General features: G+C 40.4%; 1 protein-coding gene across 1 annotated transcript in view; it reads right to left on the bottom strand.

Moving 5' to 3' along the window:
* Nucleotides 1–18,054, bottom strand: part of PLCG2 (phospholipase C, gamma 2 (phosphatidylinositol-specific)) — a 53,385-nt gene extending 35,331 nt beyond the window's left edge. Inside the window, exons 1-4 of the mRNA XM_010146625.1 lie at nt 17,859–18,054; nt 4,046–4,186; nt 1,366–1,459; nt 274–321 (exon numbers count right to left, since the gene is read on the bottom strand). Coding sequence (XP_010144927.1) covers nt 274–321; nt 1,366–1,459; nt 4,046–4,186; nt 17,859–18,054 — 479 coding nt within the window. The remainder of the gene's footprint in view (nt 1–273; nt 322–1,365; nt 1,460–4,045; nt 4,187–17,858) is intronic.
* Nucleotides 18,055–21,019: the final 2,965 nt, after the last annotated feature.

Here is a 21,019-nt window from a genome sequence, read left to right as displayed (position 1 = left end):
CCCTTTCCTCATTCTGGCAGGGTAACTCTAGGCTAAATGCAAACCTCTTTCTTTTTCACCATTTGCTTCCTCATTATAGCACATACATGAACACGAGTGAGTGCCACGAACACGCAATGTTTAGCACAAGGCAAAACTCAAGGTATTAGAGCAAGAGCATTTTCAGGGGTCTCATATTTCACATCTTGGACAAAGAATTATTTCTTTTCATTCCATGTTAGAATCTGCAACTGAAAATTCTCTAAAAAACAAACAAAAAGGAGAGCTTCTTACCTATTTCTTCTAGTCTGATCAACAGAATAGATCTGCTTTCTCAGCCAGCTTGTGGAAAAGAGAGGAAAAAAAGAAAGCAAGCTTTAATTTAAGAATTATAAAGAAAACACAGCCAAGTAAATATCAAATCCATAGCTGAAATTCAACAGAAAGAGTTAAACGTCACAAGATACATCTCTCCTATCAAATCAAAGTCATTTCCAGTGCAGCATCTAAAGATTCAGCCAGTTTTATAACAGTTGTTTGTAAAGATAGACTCTTCTGCTGCTTAATACTGCATTTTAAAGCCACATAAACAACACAGGAAGGGGAAGGGTGGGCAGGACAGAAAAGAAACACTTTTTACAGGAACCAGAAGCTGTAAAAATATTATTGGATAAAGTGAGCCAAAATTTCAGCTAATCTAGAGTAACTCCATCAAGTGAATGATTTATGCCAGCTGAGGCTGCTGGCTCAGAGATCTGTTAGATGCATAAAAAGTAAAAACTGGGGGGGAGAGAGGGAGGAGACTGACATTCTGGGTAGTTTTGCATGCAACATCCTCAGAAGCACTAAAGGCACAGTTTCACCATCATATGGCTGGCTGCTGAAAAGTAATCCTTAAAAACATTACTCTTCAGCAAGGTGCTCTGATCACATATCCATACAATACAATAGGTCCAATAAAAAGAAGAAACTGCAAAATTGCACCTCAGAATTATTTGGGACATGGGACACACAGACATCTACTAGAGCAAGCCAACTGTGATTGCATAAGAGATTTGAATTTTCCACAAAGTCAACACACAGTTACACCAGATGTTCTTGTGATGTTATGAAGAGATTTTTGGTTTGGTTTGGTATACACAACAAGGTAAATGGCAAGTCCACATCAGTGGATGCAGCAGAGTACAATTCCAGAACATGCATAGAGCAAAACAGCCATGGAGAATTTCCATATGAGCTTTCTGTATCATGCACTAACTGAAGAGTAGTTGTTCTTAAGGTACCTGGCAGGCACCACTTGTTGCACCTTAAAAATTTCTTTCAAATTTTCCACTTTCAATTACAAAAAAAGGTCACATCTCAGCAAGTGAAAATATGTCCACATACCTCTCTGTGATCGCAGGTGTGGGAGCACTCATGACCTCTTGATACAAGATATTCAAACCACACAACCATTTATCAGCATCATCTTTAGAGTCAGCTGAAAAAAATAATATGCTATCATATCAGAAACATCAAAACAGAATCAAGACCTAATTTGTGATGTTTAGATAAACCCTAGTATACAGAGCTGTTGATTAGCTTTTTGATACATCTCACTGCATAGTTTCATGTTGCTAATAATAAAACTAATAAAAACCAGCACAGATTTGTGGGTGGGAGGGTTTATTCTGGAAGTTCTGTCCAAAAAATACCTCCTTTTAGAAGTCTGCTTATCAGGGTAGGCAAGTTTAAGTATCTCAGCAGCTACTGCTGAGCTTTTCTAGTAACACAATCAAAATTCATTTTATTCTCCTCTTTCTCCAAAGTGGCAAAAGCCCAAGGACCTAGACCTAGAGCAACTTGAAGCTCACAGACAAAAGAACTCTGTTATAGCATAAACCTAGTTCAATATATGCCAAGCAACCTACAGGAAAAATGTGAAGTACTGGCTTTTGATGGACATAACCACCTCCTGTCTGTCCTAACCATGCCTCTAAACACAGATTGTTCTAGACTAGACTTAGGACAGAGGAACAGGAAGGCAGCAATATACAACACTAGTGTTGCTTTCTTATTACAAGTTAAGTTAAAAAAGAGGTCTCAAATTCCTTGCGCGGCTTAACGCTAGAAGCCAGGTGCATCCTGTCTCCCAACTTTACAAACTGGTTTATTGCTGTCTTGTTTTGTTTTCAAGGTAGTTTGTCTTTCCATTTCCCAAACCAAAAGACTTCTCCACATCATTTAATGTGATCACATTTAGTAAGGCTTCGACCCAAGAGAAGCAAGATGAAGAACTGTGGCCCGGGTATAGCCTTCCCTAGGGAATACGTGTTAAGCTGAAACCAGTTTTTTGGGCCTTGAATGAGACGCTCTCATTGGAGCCTTCAGTTGGGTGAAGTCATGAAGGCAACCTTCAATTAGACCAGTTCTGAAAAATTATTTTCACACAGGAGCTGTAATCTGTGCAAATTCTTTTAACTACCTTCAAAGCAAAACGGTTCCTCAAAAGATGAAGATTACCTATTATTTAAACAAGCTTTCAAACAATGTTTTATCCCCCAAGGATGAGGCTAGAGCCCAGCCTCAGCTCCCCATGGAAATGTTTTTCAATTAGTTCCAATTTCAGAAAGAACACCCACTGCCAAACCAATTCTTCTCCCAAGACAATTCTGCCCTTTATGACAGCTACCATTCCCTTTAAGGAACAATTATATAATTATATTGTTTTGAGAAACCAGGACAAAAGCACTTTAACAAGGAAAAGGATTTCCCCCTTCACTGAAAGTTATATTATGTTATTCTGCAGTTCAGCATCATGGCAACACATCTCATGGTGCCGAGTGTTTTCAAAGTATTGGCAGAGGCCTGGCTTTGAGACCTGCCATGGAGGAGAGACGGGGGTTGTTAGAGGAAACCACTCTGAAGTGCCTGGCACAGCTGTGCTTAAGCACAGCCACTCACTCAAGATTCTCACAGGCTTCAGCCAACAATGGTAAAACTTATTTAAAGTTAAAAGCTTAAAACAATGGATTAGTCACCAGCAGTCTTTAATTTCCAGTGCATCACACTGCAAAAAAACCTGTCTTCTAGGACTGCAATGTATAAGCAATCAATTCGATTTTTAAAAAGCTACAATTAGCATTAAGATTCTTACAAAGCACCTTTTTCTCCCACTAAGCTTTTGCAATGAATGTAATGATTTAAATGGACAAGTGTGTTCCTGCACAGGACAGAGAGAACTACCACTCCAAATAAACCGTCCGTATGATTCTAAGCCAAGGATCCATCACAAACTTTTTAGAAGAAAAATCTTTGTAAACTCCACTAGTCAGAAACTGCATTCAGCCTGCCCTGTAAGAATTTATACTCTTTTTCATTTCAAAGTCTTTAGTTTTGCAACACTGGATAACCTCACCTGAAATAAGAAGACCCCCAACCCTTTCCACAGATACAGGATACAACTTCCTTCTGTTTCACACGGATCTCTTCATTTACAATTTATCACCTTCCAGTTGTATTTATGGTCTCCTAGTTCTTCTTTAGAAGAGGTTTAGGTGACATGCACACAGATAACCCAAACTAGAACTTCATTTTTCCAAATTAGTCTGCAATTGCTCACAGGTGATAGGAAAGTTCCTGTGATACTGCTGTAGTCTAACTCTTTACGACTACTGTTTCCAGTATCACTTGGGCCAGACTAAAAATGCCAGGCCCATACTCTGGTCACAATGAAGACAACAGCAAATATTTTGCTGACTTCAAAGAGGACAATGTCACCTCTGCTGCTCAGTGTTGAAAACCTTACTAGAGATATTTAACCAGCAAAAGTCTACCTTGCTAGAAATGATTGAGCAGATCAGAAACTACACTCACACGATGCACTATTTGAAAGCAAAATGTTACAAATGCAGCAGCTCCGGCATGAAGGGACAAGAGAAAGGTCTGTCTCCAGATTTTAAACATCCGGTGCACTCCTGAACGGCAGAAGTCAAAACCACAGTATTCTTCGCATTACTGCTCCATCAATGTATTTGATATGTTCCATCGGAGGGTTTAAAGAAGAAACAAAGAAGAAAAAAAGTACCTGCTAAGCTTAAGGTGTTGAGAACAAACTGGGTACCATAAAAAATAGTAAAGCAGTGTTCTTCTCTTTGCTTTGCTTTGCAACGTTCAAAGTCCTTTGAATTCTTTCCTGGTCGAATTTCTTTTATTTCCATCAGATCCACTGAAAGGAAACAACATTCAGTGAGTACAACTGCACTTACATTCCAGAAGAGCCTGAAACAATAAGATGAACAACTCAAAGTATGCACACAGACATAAAATATCCATATATGTAAACTTTCAGATCTTTATTGGGCAAGAAATGCAAATTGCACCAGCTGGCAATCCACCAATCCACAACTAAATACGTTACTGACTAACAGACAACAGTAGAGAAGGACCAAAAGAAGAAGAATAGGAACTCGTCCTATTTATATCACTTCACTATCACTGATTATCCATGGACAAAGTGTATACACATAGCCCCTTTGGGTTACAGAAGGCACAATTCCACAAAATGGCATTTAGCATAAGCAAGAAATTTCCAATTGCCATGACAACTGTTTAGAGACAAAAAAGATACAACTCCTAACTTACTCACCTAAAAAATGATGCATCAGGTCTTAGTCAGCCAGTCTAGTCACTGGCACTGTAAGACATATTTAAAGTAGGAATATAAAGAGAAAATCCAGACTAATAATTAAAATGTTTGTGAGTTTTTCTCCTGGTCAACTCCAAAGAGATCTCTGCCATTTAACATGACTGTTTTATCCCTTTCAACTTGGTGCTTTCAGCAGAACACAGGTCTGTATAAGAGCACAGCAGAACGGGAACACTGCACAAGCACACATTTTCTCAAGTCAGCTCACTTTTTATCAACCCCTTGCTACATGGCCAGCATAACAGTAGTGAGACAGCACTGAAATAGAAATATGTGCACTCTCAAGATAAGATACTTATTAGAAAACTGAGGAAGTGGTTTTGTTCTGCCTGTGGACCAGACAAATAAACAGCTCTTCCCACATTGGGACAGTCTTGACTTATGAGCTACAGGATGAAGAGTGAAGAAAAACATTTCATGGCTGCGCTTGAAATGCATTTATCAGACCTAGCAAGATCCAAAGAAAACAGCTGAGGGTTTCTGTCCATGCATTTAAGAATGCCACAGTATAAAAACCCTGTTTTAAATGAGCACCTCATCAGTAACAGAAGGCAGTTAATAACAGTGAAGCGGCTACTCTGCTGCCAACAGAGGGGAGCTGAATGCTGGTTAAAGCTTTGGCCTGTGTAGCGCTGGCTTTCTATGATGCCAACATGGAAAGGAGGGAGACACAAGCAAGAAGTTCATCAGTAAAATCCTGGTAATGAAACATTAATTAATCTTGGGATTTCTTATTCTCTGCAAAGTATCCCAGCCCAAACTTCTCACCAGATGCTGCTTTCTTCCAGTTACCTTGGGCAAATGGGACCTCAAAGGTTAGCCTGAACTTATCATAGGACACAAACATCTCTCTTAAACTAATCTTCCCAAGTGTAATTATCTTCAAGATAGAGCTTTTAATGTCTCAAGCTCCGTGTCTCATCCACCCTCTCAGACCATGAAAACGTCTCCAAATAACTGCATATCTGATTGCTCAACACCCCTAAGTTTAGATGCAAACTTCTAAAATAAATTGATGATGTGACCATAAACGACCAGCAACCAAAAGCTCCTATTGATGACTGGAATCCCCTTACCATCCAGGATCTCACTCAGATCCCTAGTGGCGTATCCAAATACACATCTCAAAATGGCATCTTCTGAAAAAGGTCATCTAAGCCCATCAATTCACGTCAACATCAGCAGAGAAGAATCAGGATGCAGAGATAGAAAGTACCCAAATGGGGAGGGAAGGAGGCTGCATGGCTGCAATAAATGGCATGGGACTGTGCATCATGGGCAAGAGCAATCCCAGTCACCTCTTCCGCTTTCCCTTCCCCCAGTAAAGGCCTGCTGAAACAGTTGTAACTTCCAAGTGAAGCACACCTTTCATTTCAGATTCCTATAAATCCTCACATACAAACGCCACACCAGAAAGACCCCTTCGAAGTATAAACTATAAGCAGCGATAAAACCGATTTCACAACCTGCATTGCTGTTGCCACTTCAAGCGGCTCTTACCTCACACTGACCTCTGAAACAAACACACAAACTTGCTCAATGCCTCCCCTCAGTTACATACGCTCATGCAGTCCTTTTGCATTACAACCCCTCAACTCCACCATCCCACTCTCCTGCATGAACGTATACATAGAGGCACAAGAATCTTTGTGTGCACAGGTTTCCCATGAAAACCATATTCATTGTTTCTGCAACTGGTCTTTGAAAAAAAGATTACTATTACCTAATTGCTAAACATTCAGTAAACAGAGGAATGGTTCAGCAAGAGAACAAAAGGAGAGGGCGGAGGGAGAGAGAGGATATTTATATAATCTGTTGCCTGAAAAGTACAAGAATGAAAAATTCTGACCTTGAGGGAGTTTTTATGCATGTCTTACACAATCCTGGCAAGGTATCATTCCGTTTACTTAAATAATGTATGAAACAGATATACAAAATACAAGTTTTATTCAACATTTTTTGGATTTTTACAGAAAGAAATATATAGTGCATGTTACAGTTTCAGAAAATGAATAGAAGCTACCAACATGTATTTTAATGACATTTGCTAGTTTCACTTAGGATGTATTATTCTATATTATTCACAGAAAAGCCAAGGCAGAAAATCAGCAGGGGAAAAGAGAGACATGCATAGCCAAGTGTAATTTTTGGTCTCAGGCTAAGCTCTGCTGTCTCCCCAGGTAGTCTGGGGTCACCTAGCATCCTCCACGCAATGCCCAGTAAGTCCAGAATGGCTGATCCCAATGGGACCAGGGAAGGAACAGGCCAGGAAAAGCTGCAACATGTTTCAGGCTCAGATTAGTAAATCAACTGTACCAACTTCACTGTTACGCAGTTACTGTGAACTTTTTATAGCACAATCTGTCACTGAACAATTAAAATGTAACTTCATGCCTCTACCAGAACAAGCACAGTACTTCGGACTCTCTATCTTCTTGCTCCTTGAAGTCCTGGAGCCTTCCTCCTTCTCAATCCCACGAGCAAATTGCAGAGCCGTATCCTGACCTGGCTTCACAGACAAATTCCTGTGGCCTGACACACCTGAACACAGCACAGACCTGGACACATGCAGCTGGCAGCATCAGATCAAATCCAATACGCTTGCAGGTGCGATTTCCATGAAAGAGTGCAAGAAGATTCATGCATTTCCCCAGGAACATAAATCAAAGTATGCCCTGTGAAGGAGTTGCCTCACACCCAGCAAAACAAGGAGGACGCTCCCAACGCATTGGGTCCCCAGCCAAACAGTTCAGAAGTCTAGTGCCACTCTAAAAACCATGATTCTAGTTTACATTTCATCCATTCCTGTGTGTGGTTATTTCCACGGGTTAAAAGGATCTCCTTGGCAGCCTCATTGGTCACCTACTGATTCTGACAACTCCCTCAAGTGGCTCTTTAACAAGACCGGGCTCAAGGCACCTTCAATTACCATCCTGTTTCAGGCTCTGCTCTGGAAGTGCAGTACTTGTGGCAGCTCAAAGCCTGAAGCTGCTGAACTTCAGCTCCTGCTGTTTCATGCTGTTCAGCAAATCAGTTAATTCAATGGATCATTACACTACTACATAGCTACTTTCCAAAGACTGCACAGATTAATTGCTCAGTGCCTTCCAGAGCGCCTGCTAGAGCTCTTTGCTGCCATCAATTTAAGAGTAAACTTTGGATTCTCGACATCTCCACTGCTCTCTGTTCAAATGACGTGGCAGTAGTGATCATATTCAGTCACAACTTAGAGGTATGAATTGCCATTGCTTTTCCTTCAGTTACACTTAGAGGCAGATGGTAAAACAGAGCTTGGATTCCACTACAGGAGGTGCTGAGCAGAAAACAAGACGTAGGGCAAGCACAGGTAGAGACGACGTGAACAGGAGAAACGCAAAAACCATTACACTATTGTACAAAACAACCCTGTGCTCCTCATTCCAGAAGAGACTTGGAGAGTTGGAAATCAGGCCGTGAGCATTATTTAGTTCAGCAGTTATTTCAGTAAGTCTCAAGACGGCTAAAGGGCATCTAGTGACAATGTTCCAGAGAGGAGAAAAAGGGACTCTGATCACCCAAGTGCAGAGGACTGAGACACAGGGTGGGCATTCTCTGTATGACATATTTGCATTTTCATGTGTGGAGAAGGGGAGACAAGAGAGCAAGGCAACATTCTTCACTTGAGAACCAGTTTGCATAATCCACTTTTTTTTTCCCCAACAATTTGCATAACAAAATATTCCAAAGAAGTTTTCATTTCCAAAAGGCAGACACTGTCCCCTGTAACACAGGGTATGTGTAAATGTGTAAATGAGCGCCCAGTGAATGAAGAAAGCCTTAATACCCTCTTGCAAATGTACTTCACGGTGGTTAGTGAGGACAATGGCTTTCATCTCACTTCTGCAGAATTAAAGATTAACTACACAAGGTGTGTCTTCAGAGCAAAGCAGAGCAGCAGTGAAACACGGATCTTGTGCAACTCTAAAGGGACCAAGGTGAGGTTTCCCTAAGAGAAGGACAAAGTCACATGAAAGCAGAAATTTCCTGCAGCATGACAGCAGAGATGTGGCATGGAAAGTAATTCAGCTCATACGAACAGTGCCACTTCATTCAGCGGCCCACAGAAGTCGTTACAGGTAACCGACAAAATGATCTGAAGACACAGTTACAAGGATGGAACATGAGAAATGCTGAGGTGCATCATGAGAAAATACACGACTACCTTTCCAAGGGGTCCTCTGGGGATTTATCTGTGTGACTGACATAAGCTTTAGAGAAGTGCATCTTTTAAACCCACAGTTTTTTAAGTAACCAGATCATGCAGGGCTGCCATGTACAGGAACAACAAATTACCATTAAATTAAAAACTTCTCACTGGACAGCTCAGCAGAGCAATATCATATTACAGCCCTTCCCAGTTTGAGCTCTGAATGCAGGAGGCCATACATCTCAAATGGCTATTGGTTTCATGTTAAAAATTAAAAGGCACCTTCACAAAATGAGATAAGAAAAGGGTAAAATTTACATATGTGCCCATAAAAGTTTACATTCTACTCCATGCAACACAACAGAACAAAAAATGTTACCACATAAAACTTTGACTCTTGGGAGAGCATGCTGCGGTACCTACACCTCACACCCACTTTGATCGATCACATCGGGGTGCTCGGGTCTATGAAGTTCATCCCCCCCCCATGTTTCGCTGCCTGGACACGGCAGGAAGTCTGGTCGTTATAAGTTAGCATTAAACACTGCAGAACCGAGCTGCTGATGTGAAGCAGCTGAAGGCTACACACGTTCTTTTTTTCATTTGACCACAGAAACCAAGCTCTAAATACTAGGCTGAAGACGTACACAAAGATGTCCTGGATAACAACTGAAACTCAGCCATTACAAAATTGAGAAAAGATGAATTTTACTGTTGCTTGGAAAAGATACTCCACAAAGAAGAAGTGGATTCACTTTTGCAATGATATACTGGTTTTGAACCGTGTTCAGAATACAAAACAGAAAGAAAATTACAGATTATGGGCCTGGGGTTTTCAGTGTGAGTTAATTTATAACTTTATGTCTGAAACAGCAAGGAATTTCAGACAGAAAGACATTCTGATAGCAGTAAAAAAAAAAAAAAGGTCACTACTATAAACTAGCAAGGTCAAGTCTAACACTGAAGCCAAAAGGACTCATTTCACACTCCTCAGCAGAATCTGTGGATACTCATCACTTCTCCCAGAAAGGTACAGATGCTGTAAATGTTTATACCATCCTCTCCAAAGGGATAAGCTAAGTTTTCAACCAGAGAGGAAGTTCACATTGCCATTAACAATCCTACTATTTAAATTACTTAACTGTTTAACCCAGGGCTGGGGGTGGGGGGGAGGTGTGGATCCCTTATCTATGTTTAAGAATGTAAGCCACTGCCATAAATAGCCTCTTAGCTGTTCATTTTTTAAGTTTGCCAACATATCTGACAGCCAAAAGAATGCACAGAACTGAAGTTTGCTCTCCTTGGCAGGTCATTTTAGCAAAGAATCCAAAAGCAAAATTTAATTTCAAGGAAAACATACTGCAGGATAAAATTCACAAAATACAACAATGAAGATTAAAAATCACCTTGTTAGCTAGAACAGCACTACGTGTGGTAACGCACGTTAAGATTTTATTACATTAAATTATACATCCCTGCATTTCACCTCACCCTGCAAACTGTATGTGGCCTGATCTGGTCCTGTTATCTACAGGACTATATTACAGATGCACTGATTCTTCAATGAGCTTTGATCGTTAAATATCCAGGTGCAACACTTCTTCAAGCAGAAATCACTAGTTTCTGCAACGTAACACAATCTGAAAACACAAATGCAGTGCAATCTTGCAGATCGAGAAAAAAAAACAGAGCAGCTCCTGCAGATTCTAATTCTGCATATAACATGAATTTTCTGTTAGTTCTTTGTTTCCATTTACTCCATTTCTTAATATAGCTGGAAAAGATGAAAATTCAAATCGGGTTTTATCAGGGGGGAGGGGGGTGTTTAATCATATTCTAGAGGGCAAATTCTGTAAAATCTCCTTTTAACAGTAGGAAGAAAATCTCAAGTGAATTTAATCTTTGATAAGTCTTTTTTCATTGGTTAAAACAAAAGATCAGTAACACTAAATGAGTTTGAAATGGCAAATCTATTCAAGAAGTGTTCCACAGCCATTCTGTTCTACAAACTCTGTAAAAATATTACAGAAAAAACAGGAGAAGAAATACAATATGAAATTATCAGTCCACGTTAATCCTAAAATAAAAATGTTATGCATTGTGAGCCATTCCTTTCTACTATAAATAAAAAAGGGTGTAAGATAGTTCTTACTGCACTAATAAAGGTCTGGACCGCAGAAAAAAAGAAATGGTTATTATGTGTTGTACTGGGGCGTATCAGTAGCATCAAAAGCCGCAATGTAAGCAGCCTTTATTCCTCTGCTTCATAATTCTGCAATTATGTTGACAAGAGGTCTGCATCTCTGCCACTCCCAAACACAGGCATTTCATCCTCTGAGAAACAGAAAATTTTCAGATTAAATTAATGCCAACACATCTGTTCCCTTTTTTCTTTCAGCCTTACCTATACCCTAATCTCTTGGTCTACATACAGAAAGAGTATTTTAACAGCTGATATATTGTATGACCTTTTTCTCAACATGGCCTTCCAATGCTTTAAACTTACTTCTTGCTGTGTGCCTGCACAACTAAATGGTCACTACATTTTTTATTTCTTTTTAGTATTTTGCAATAAATCAAGAACAAAAAAAGATAGGTGGGCCTTCCTTTTTGAAAGATTATGGGATTAAAATATGATTTAAATAATTTTACAAAAGCAGGGCATATCTTTACATTAAAAAAAAAAAAAGGTAAGCAATGAAAAAAAGAGAAATCATCTTATGTCCTCAACAGAACATTCCTCAAAATGTGCGGGTTTGTATTACAGAGAAACACACACTGGCACATTCAGGGAAGGCACCACAAATTTCTCAGTGCGTAAATTCTCCTGGCTGTGAATCACCACTTAACACACGGCTTCATGGAAGAGTATGCAGAAACTCACGTTTTCCAGTGACTAAACAAACTCTAGTCGCCACAAACTTTCCCTTAATAATTGTCCTTTGCATCGGATAAAGAATGAAATATCCATTATGGATCAGGTTCCTGGAGATTTACACCTTGAGAGATTTTAAGCTTGCTCTACAAGCTTAAATATCATAACCTCTTTGGGCCCTAATTTATTCCCACACATATAAATGTGTATACCACAATATGAGGAAATTTGGGAGAGCACGGTGAACTGTACCCTCGGTCAGCAAACCCCAGGTGCCGGTTGCACAGACGTGTCTCTTAGCAGAGCACGGAAAAGCACTTCTCCCTCCCAGCCACCCCTTCCTTCCCCTCTGCCTTTCACTGCTGTCCGGCAGTTCCCTCCACCGCTATCTCAGCTATGAGAGCACACTTGTTTGTGGGCCCTTTGGTATCCTAGCAAAGAAACAGCAGCAGAGTAGCTGACATGGAGGCAGAAGTGACCCCCAGATACCAGGGGGCACACGTCAATTGTGTGGCCAGCCTGTGATGGCCTGAAGTGGGGGGGTGTGACCCAAGGGCCACCACGCAGAGTCACGCACAGTCATAAAGGGTAAACATACCATAAAAATCGTAAGGAACTGACCCACTGAGCAACCCACTGCAATAAACCATACTGCTAAGTCATAACTTCAGTCATGTATCTAGGATGCATAAATAATTTGTAATGGGCCCTTTTCTTGCAGAAACTAAACAAGCAAATCAATTCCCTCTGTACACGAAACTGAAGCCTCCATCTCTCCTGTCGGTAAAGCAAAAGTTAGTTTAGCTCTGCTGTGGTTGCCAGGATCTGTCATTCTTAAACTGCAAACCCGTGAACGTACAGTGGTCAATAAAACCTTTGGGTAAAGGATCCACAGCCAAGTCATACTGGTCCCACTTGACCCAGGGTGTCTCCCCATGAAAACACACTCCCCCTGCTACATAACCAAAGTACCTTCCCTAGCACCAGGAAGCTCCAGGCTGTGCTCCAGCAAGGAGAAGTGCGGGGGAAGACTGCGGTCCACCCTGGACTTCTCAGAGATTTGCCTATTTTTCCTGGGCATGGTATCCAATACCAGCTGCAGATCTAGTGCCATGGGTTTTAGACCCATGACCCTGCAAAAAATGCTCCTTCATTTCTGTGCTTTTACACTCAAAATTCCCCTCGAAGTTCAATTTACATTTTTATATTTACAATGCTTTGCAACAGAACTCCCATACTTAAAGCAACTGTACAGGATGAAAGAAACAGCACAATAAAACCACGCTGCCTCAGAGTTAGGAAGCTGATGTTATTATGCTTTTTATATATTCAGTGGCCAGAGGAAGAGACTCCAGCAGACAGTAATTCAGAGCAGGAACTTAACTTTGCTCTGGAGGAGCTTTTCACACTCTCAACTGACTATCTGGGCAGACAGGTGAGACAAGCCTTATAAGTTATCTGTTTAATATTAGGCTGTGAAAATACCACCTCAAAGTTATTTCACACAGCCAGAAATACCATTCCTATTTATAACCCTCAGTCCCCAGTACCCCACGCATTCTGCACCAGTCACTACCCTTCCGCCGGCTCAGTCTATCCATGGGGCAGCACTTACGCAACGCTCACCAAAACTTACTTCTCATCCGAGAAACAGAAAATTTCTCCTACTGAAATCAATGACAGGGCTTCCACACACAACTCCTCAAAGGAAATTAAAGCAATTTTTTGGCATTGGTGCCCTAGGTAACTTAGGATGCACAGCGCTGATGTTCTGAGCCCCACAGGCAGTCCCCTAGCCCACCTAGCAAACTTCAGGTTAACAGTTTAAAATTAGGACGATGCAGAATACAAAGAAATGCCATTAATAAGTGAGAGGCAGAAGAAAAAACTCCGACATTTTGTAGCTAGTGCCTACAAGTATTTCCTTCAGATGACCTCAGAGCTATTAGGGCATCTAAAATGTCTCTATGTATAGAATGATAGCAAGATGACTAAAAGAAGCCCAAGCCTGGGTGAACACAGTCACATCTAGCTCAGACCTGCTTCCTTCAGCTATTTGCATAGCTTTCTGCAGGCCCACATAAGGAAGCACGTGTTGCTGGCATTCATTTAACAGACTAGTGAGACCCTGCATGCCAAACAGCCGTGATAAAAACCTTTGGGAAATGTTTTTATCTAGCCATTTGAGTTTTGACAATGGGTTGTGTTGGACCCAGCTGATGTAGGAAAGGCATACCTATGGTACACTGCAGTCTTGGGGGGTGGCTAGAAGAGCAGCTCCACTGAAAACCTTCCTGGCTTCCACTAAACCTGAAACTCCAGGGTGGGCGGCCCCTCTCTTTCCCCTGCTAATCTTTCCCCTTTCATTTAGAAGGAAACTTGGAGCTCACACAAAATGAAAAACATGGACAAACTTTATTAAACTTTTCTAGAAAGGTGTTCATTGACCAGTCTCTCCTAACTTTACAGGCTAAAAAGAAAGGAAAGACACCTCACAGTCACTTCATCTTTGTGTGGGCCTATGAAGAATTACATTTTACAACAGCAGAATCACAGTAAACCGAAGACACACAAATTGTACAAGAGAATCAGAGTTTCCTTACAAACAGCAAAATCTACTGCCTTCAGCAAGAGTGATGAGCTGGGACAAGCTCAACAGCTAGGTTCAGCTCATAAAAATTGAAATACCATCCCAGAACTCACTTGACTTGAACAACTCTTGCCTGCACAGCTCTACAGAAGTGAAGGACTGTTCATGCGCAGGTTACCAACACCGTTAGGACAACTGAGGAGGTGTGAGCAGGCAGTGATGGGTTGCTCCTTCCCTTCTTGCAGGTGGGCAGGGAGGACTAGCACTAGTAGAAGAGCTGGTAAGTAATGCTCCCTCTCAGATTTGTAAAAGCTTACAGAGAACTTTCAGAACTTACCAGAAGCTAAAATAAAACCCTATATTTGAAGAATTAAGAAACTGTGTAGCACCATTCTCAGCAGTGCATTAACTCCCAAGCTAAAAAAAGGTGACCAAAAACCTCAGCTGCTCTATTAAAGTGAGGGGACTTACTTGATACATACCTTGTACTTAAAATTTGGCCTTTTGATCTACTGTTGAAATAACATAACCTTCCCTAAAGGACATAAACAATCTGTATTCTTTCATTTAGAGGAAAATACAGACTTCCCTAGTTCATTTTTGTTAGAAAATGCCTTTTGTATATGGCGACTCAAATCTTTCAGAAGGCCAACGTAGTATCTCCAGTACTCAGATATTGTGTGATCTGAGCTGCACAATGAAGACAGCAACCATTTAAACCAAATGTCCTAGCCTTTGTACATCCTCACCTGTTACCACACCAAAGGCCTGGTCTAGAAAGAGTTTTTTGAAGAAAGATGTCTCCATTTTACTTATTCATCCAGAGGAACACATCTGCACTGAGCAGGAAACAGCCATAATCTTAGCAGCTCTTTCACTCTGACCAGAAATACTGAGAGCTTTTTAACGAAAGGGACCCTTTCAAGACTAATGCAATTTAAAACACACAGTGCTGCCACTTCCAGGGCCACAGGATTGCCTAAATGTTTCTATCAGTATAGATAACCCTACACCTCCCTTGCACAGGTCAATTTATTCCAGAAGAAGAGTAGCTATTTTGTTATTGTGAGGCTTAACCTAAATCACTTCCAAAATAGTAAGAACCAAACTTGAAAGAGACTCTTGTCATAATTATGAGCAACTTCATTTTAGAGGAAATTGAGCATCCTCCACACATTTACAGTTCACCAGCAAGAAAAATCAGCACTATGACATCCAAAATTCCCAACACTACACAGGGTAGTTAGAAAGAAAACAACCCTTTTCTTAAATTTCCCAAGGAAAACTATTAAAATAAAGTACAAAACTTGGTCTCCACCCTCTCTACCTGTTAGCAGCCTACTACCTGACTCAGAAACACAAACACAATAGCAGATGAAAACGTTTAGTTTTCTGATCACATCACAAATAATATATTGTTTAGTATGCTTGTGCTGTACAAGAAATAACACTCAAGATGATAATTCTGTGCTCTTGGCCACTAAAAACCCAAAAAAAGGAAAATAAAATGTGGGGTTTATTTTTCACAAAGTCACCACCATCCACCAGTGAATACTTGGGGTCATTCATATATATATTTACACATACAGGCCAAAACAACTTTCTTCCTATCACAAAGCTGGTACCACCTCCTCAGCATAACTCCAGAGAAAAGATTTTAATTCCCCTGTCATTGGTATTCAAGAAGTCCATCCATTTAATTATCAAATATGAAAGCCTCAAATCCATAATTTATTCAATTCTCAAGCAAAAAGGAAGCCTGAGCCTCAATCTAAAGAAGCAATAGCAACATTCAAATAAATAAATAAATAAATAGTTTCCTTCCTCTTCAGCAAAAACCCTGTCAGCAAGTTAAAACTGCCGTGACTTCCATTTCAAGTAGATCAGACACCGGTTATGGTAAATTGTAACAACTGTTCACCTCTATTCTGAAACTATGCCTGCAAAATAAGTCTTGGTTTGGGGCAGATTCTTTGCTTTAAGACAACAAAACAGTATTTTGCATACTCTTGCCTTAGAGTATGGCATATTCTCAGACCTTATTGGAGACCTTATTGCAGCCTTCCAGTACCTGAAGGGGGCCTACAGGGAAGCTGGGGGGGAACTTTTTGCAAGGGCCTGTAGTGACAGGACAAGAGGCAACGGGTTTAAATTGAAAGCGGGGAGGTTTAGATTAGATATCAGGAAGAAGTTCTTCACAGAGAGGGTGGTGAAGCATTGGAATGGGTTGCCCAGAGAAGCTGTGGATGCCCCATCCCTGGGAGTGTCCAAGGCCAGGCTGGATGAGGCTGGGAGCAACCTGGTCTAGTGGAAGGTGGCCCTGCCCATGGCAGGGGGGTTGGAACTAGACGATCTTTAAGGTCCCTTCCAACCCAAACCAGTCTGTGATTCTATGACCTGAAGTTTCTGTCATTACAAAGGTCACTTAAATGTTGCTCAATTAAGAAAAACCTGCCACAGTGCCACAACTTGCAGGAAGAGAGGCAGATGGCCTTAGTGTAAATCACAGGTCTATAGCTATATTCCCTGGTCTAGTAATGACTGCCTGTGTAACTAGAAGCAGGCCATTACCCTCATGGATTTTCCGGGTATGAGTCAAATTACAATATTCACATTTTTTAAAAGAAGCAAATTATTTAATTATCAGGATGTATTACCACAAACACACATTACCCCCCCAAAGCTTTGATAAAAGTAGATTACAAGTCAAGCACTGAAAAAGCTGATCCTGAAATCTGGAATGCAGAGCCTACACAGCTTTAAAACTCAGCCCCTCTGAGCACATGGCTATGAGACTTCTTCAACTACGTAATCACAGACTGGTTTTGCCAGAGGACTCTAATGCCTCTTTCACCCACTGAATGGTCATTTTCTATTTTGTTTTAATCCTATTGCTCTGTGCGTAACCCCAGGCCTTATTTGCTAAGCATATTCAAGCCGAGCTCTCATAACTGAATTATTCATCTCCTCTCAGGACTTTTTTTTATTGGCACACCTCACCTTGGCATCTGAGCGTATCAGAACTGGTAACGTACTCCCATTCACATGCATCATTATAGAAAAGGGTAATTAGGCTCATGATTATGATCCAGAGTACCTGTTAATTAGGGTGCCTAGACCTGTTTGCTTTTTCCCAGAACTCTGCGTATGACCACATTTTCATCACCAATGATGAAAACCTCCTCCAGACAAACAGCCTTTCATTCCATTACATTATATTTCCAGTTGCAGGTCCAGTCTGTGCAAGGAATGAGACAGGAACCAATGGAACTAATAACAGAGATTTAATTCTTGTAAGTAAGGAGCATGAAGAGAAGCTGCACAGACAATCCAAAAACCATGCAACTTCCCAGTGCCTGTCTTTGCACCCTTACAGATCGATGTGTTTTTAACTTACTGTGTATTTACCCCAAAATTCTCAGCAAATTACCAAACTCTTTTCAGCTAAAAACTTCATTATATTAACAAGGGCTCATTAAATCAATATCTGACAATCACACAAATTTATTAGTAACTCCAGGCACACGTTGCAAATACTCACAGAAACCTTCAATCTTGTCAGCTGTCTTGCTCCATGCTACCTGCCTGGTTTCCATTATGACCTGAATAGTCCTCCTTTCCGGACTACTCTTCTTAAGACTGAATACTGTCATAACAGTTCCCAACTCCAAGGTCCTTTTGATCTGGCTCTTCTCATACTCCGGCAGCACTCCATAGTCCATACTCTTCCTTGGCATTTTCTTTTTTTTTTTTTTTTTTAAATCAAAATTTTATGGTTTTCAGTGTCCTGAAAAGAAAAAAAAAAAAAGAGAAAATTCAACATTTAAGCCAGCATTTTTATTTCTTTAAAAATCACATTTGTGTAACAAAATGCAAGAGCAATGCCTCTCTTCTAGCTGCACCATACTACTAACTGCTTCCTCATCCTTCTAACACAGAGGTAGGCAGTGTTCAAGACCAAAATAAAGTAAGCCAAGGTCTGTTTAGCCCAAATACAAAAAAAAAAAACACCACACACATTAAGGGGCTTAACTCCCCATATGCTTTTATGCATGCACATCTTCAACTGCATGCACACCCCCATCACTGGAAATACAGATTTACATCACTAACGTCTTAGCACTATGACCAAAAAAAAAGCAGAAAAAATTAAGAAGGACTTGGAAGAAATACCAAATGTAAGTATACCAGAGTAATAAGGACAAAAGAGCAAAACAAAGAATGCAAACCATTGAAACGCCAGAGAACACAATACCTAGGTCATAACAAAGAACGCATTTAAGCCTAAATAAAACTAAAAACCACACTGGAAACATGGAAAAAAAGATGTTCAAACTAAAGCAGAACTATGTTCAAAACATCTTCTAAAGGAGCAATATTTGGTATGTTGGTAGCTTTTTCTGTCACATTTTCTACACCTTCTCCTAACCAAAAAAATAGTGTAAACGCAATTATGCTGCATCCATTGCTTTGATCATGGCAGTTTATTTCAATTACCAAACCTCCAACTTTTTGTCAGTGTAAGAGGCAGCCAAGGAAGAATTACTTCCTGAGAAGGTTACACAAGGAACTGTTGATCAGAGAGCCAAAAACAGTACCCAGTCCAATTATTAAGAGAATCCTCTTCTGTAATATCTAGAAGGTTTTCTGTAATGGGTATATCACTCACAAATTACACATGTATATCAAATGTAAAATGAAGAGCATAACACCACATATTCTGTCCAAATGCACTTTTACCAAAACAGGATGCCCAGGACCCTGCTCTTCCATCCATGTGCAAAGAAGGAGGGAAGTGTATCATTTGCACACATGTAGCAGGAGCTGCTGCCACAAAGTTGCCTACCATCCCCCTTAACCACATCCCGGAGCAGGACAGGTTTAAACAATCTGCGCACATGAAGCCACCAGCCACAGCATCTCCTCTAGTTCCCTTCCTCTGCCCTCAGTCCACTGCTCTCCATCACAAGCAGTTTCAGTTTCCCTGTTGATAGCTAATTCAACCATGCCACTACTCGCTTCCCCTTCGTAACTTCTTCCAACCCTCCTCCCCCTCACCCCGTGTCACTATCTCCTGACCTGCTCTTCACTTAAGAGCGCTCTTTCTCATCAATACCACAAAACTGCCTTTCAACATGATGTCACTTGCTGCTTTCGGTGCAATCTGTCCGACATAGAAGCTGTCCGGTGCAATCTTTCCAATGCCTTTTTAACTTCTATCACTTCAATGAACACTTCTTTCTTTGTAAACTAACAGAGAAGCAAACAACAGTCCCTTCTTACCTGCAGGGCAGCCTCTTCTGCATTGCCCACAGTGAACCCAAGTGCTCTACAGCAGGAACCATGCCTCACTCCGTTTTGTAAAACATTATAAAGGTTATTTGCTGTTTAGCATCTATAAACTTGTGATTGTGATACGAAAATGGAATATTCCTTCCTTATAATACTGAAAAGAACATATATACCCCAATCCTAAAACTGAGAGGAAGCGGACAACTTTTAAGGGTAGTAAGCAACCACAGATTTTAGCCAGAATATAACTGATCCTTTCTGACTCCCTGGAACTAATCAGATAACCACTTCAATTATCAGGGGTTTGTATCTAACAAGACAGCCATCATCATCTTGTCTTGCTACAATGACTTGTAATAACAGAAATGAAAGGAGGGAAACAAAAAATTAAATTAAAATCTTTGTACAGTGTCTGGTTTTCTGACAAAAAAGGAAACCCTGTCTTCTCATCTTGCTCTTCTAATTAAGAATTGTAAAGAAACGAATATGCTGTGATTTTAAACAAGGTCTAACCATTTTAGTAACACTTCACTGCAGTAATAAAAACCTCAGCTGTTAAATGAGTATAGTTTTTCAGGAGACTATAACAAAATATACATCTGCTCTGCCTTTTACAGTACAAGGTGTAGCTGTAAAATGAAACATGACTTAGAACAACAAGAAAAGGAGTTTCTAAATATAGCTATTTAATAAGAGGCAGTGCAACAGGTTTTTTTGAGCAATTAGACCCTTAGCACAAAGGAACTGCCTCTCAGAGGTGACTTCTTAAACAGTTTCCATTGAATATAATATACTGGACTTCCCCTTTTAAAGTAGCTCTTTCTTTTAAAAAGAGAGCAAACTTTTTTTTTTGTCTAACTTAAATCCTAACTGATAAGCCAAGTTTTTCACTTACTATGAAACAATACTGTAGCTGAGGATATCTACTTCATTGGAAAAGGTGGGAAGAGTATCATAATACTTGATCAGTTTAACTGACAACTTCTGCACTGTTTTGGCTACCTGCTCCAGTTTAAGAATAATGTCACAGAGTTTTCTAACCCTAAAACACATTAAACCTCCCAAAAGAAGTAATGGAAGCCCTTGATATTAGACATAACCTCTTAAATATGAAGTCTTACACACACCCACAGGTGCCCCTCAGCCTTCTGACACCCATCACTGCACAACTGTTTGAATCAACAGTATTTCCACCCATTCACACAGCAGACCTCCATAATGACTCTCATCACCCCATTATTCGGATACCTCTAAGCCAGCCAGCTATGAGCTACAAGACGTACAATAGCAGCATTACTGGTTTTCTGCCAAAGAGTTATTGAAGCCTGAAGCAGAAAGATCGAGCATCACTTGCACAATTCAACAAGTGAGCCAATAATCACAGAAACGTATCGTAAGCTCGAGTTCAGA

This window comes from Eurypyga helias, unplaced genomic scaffold, assembly GCF_000690775.1.
Source record: "Eurypyga helias isolate BGI_N326 unplaced genomic scaffold, ASM69077v1 scaffold3152, whole genome shotgun sequence".
NCBI lineage: Eukaryota > Metazoa > Chordata > Aves > Eurypygiformes > Eurypygidae > Eurypyga > Eurypyga helias.
The sequence above is the reverse complement of the archived record's forward strand: the minus strand, read 5'-3'. Positions and strand labels throughout refer to the sequence as shown.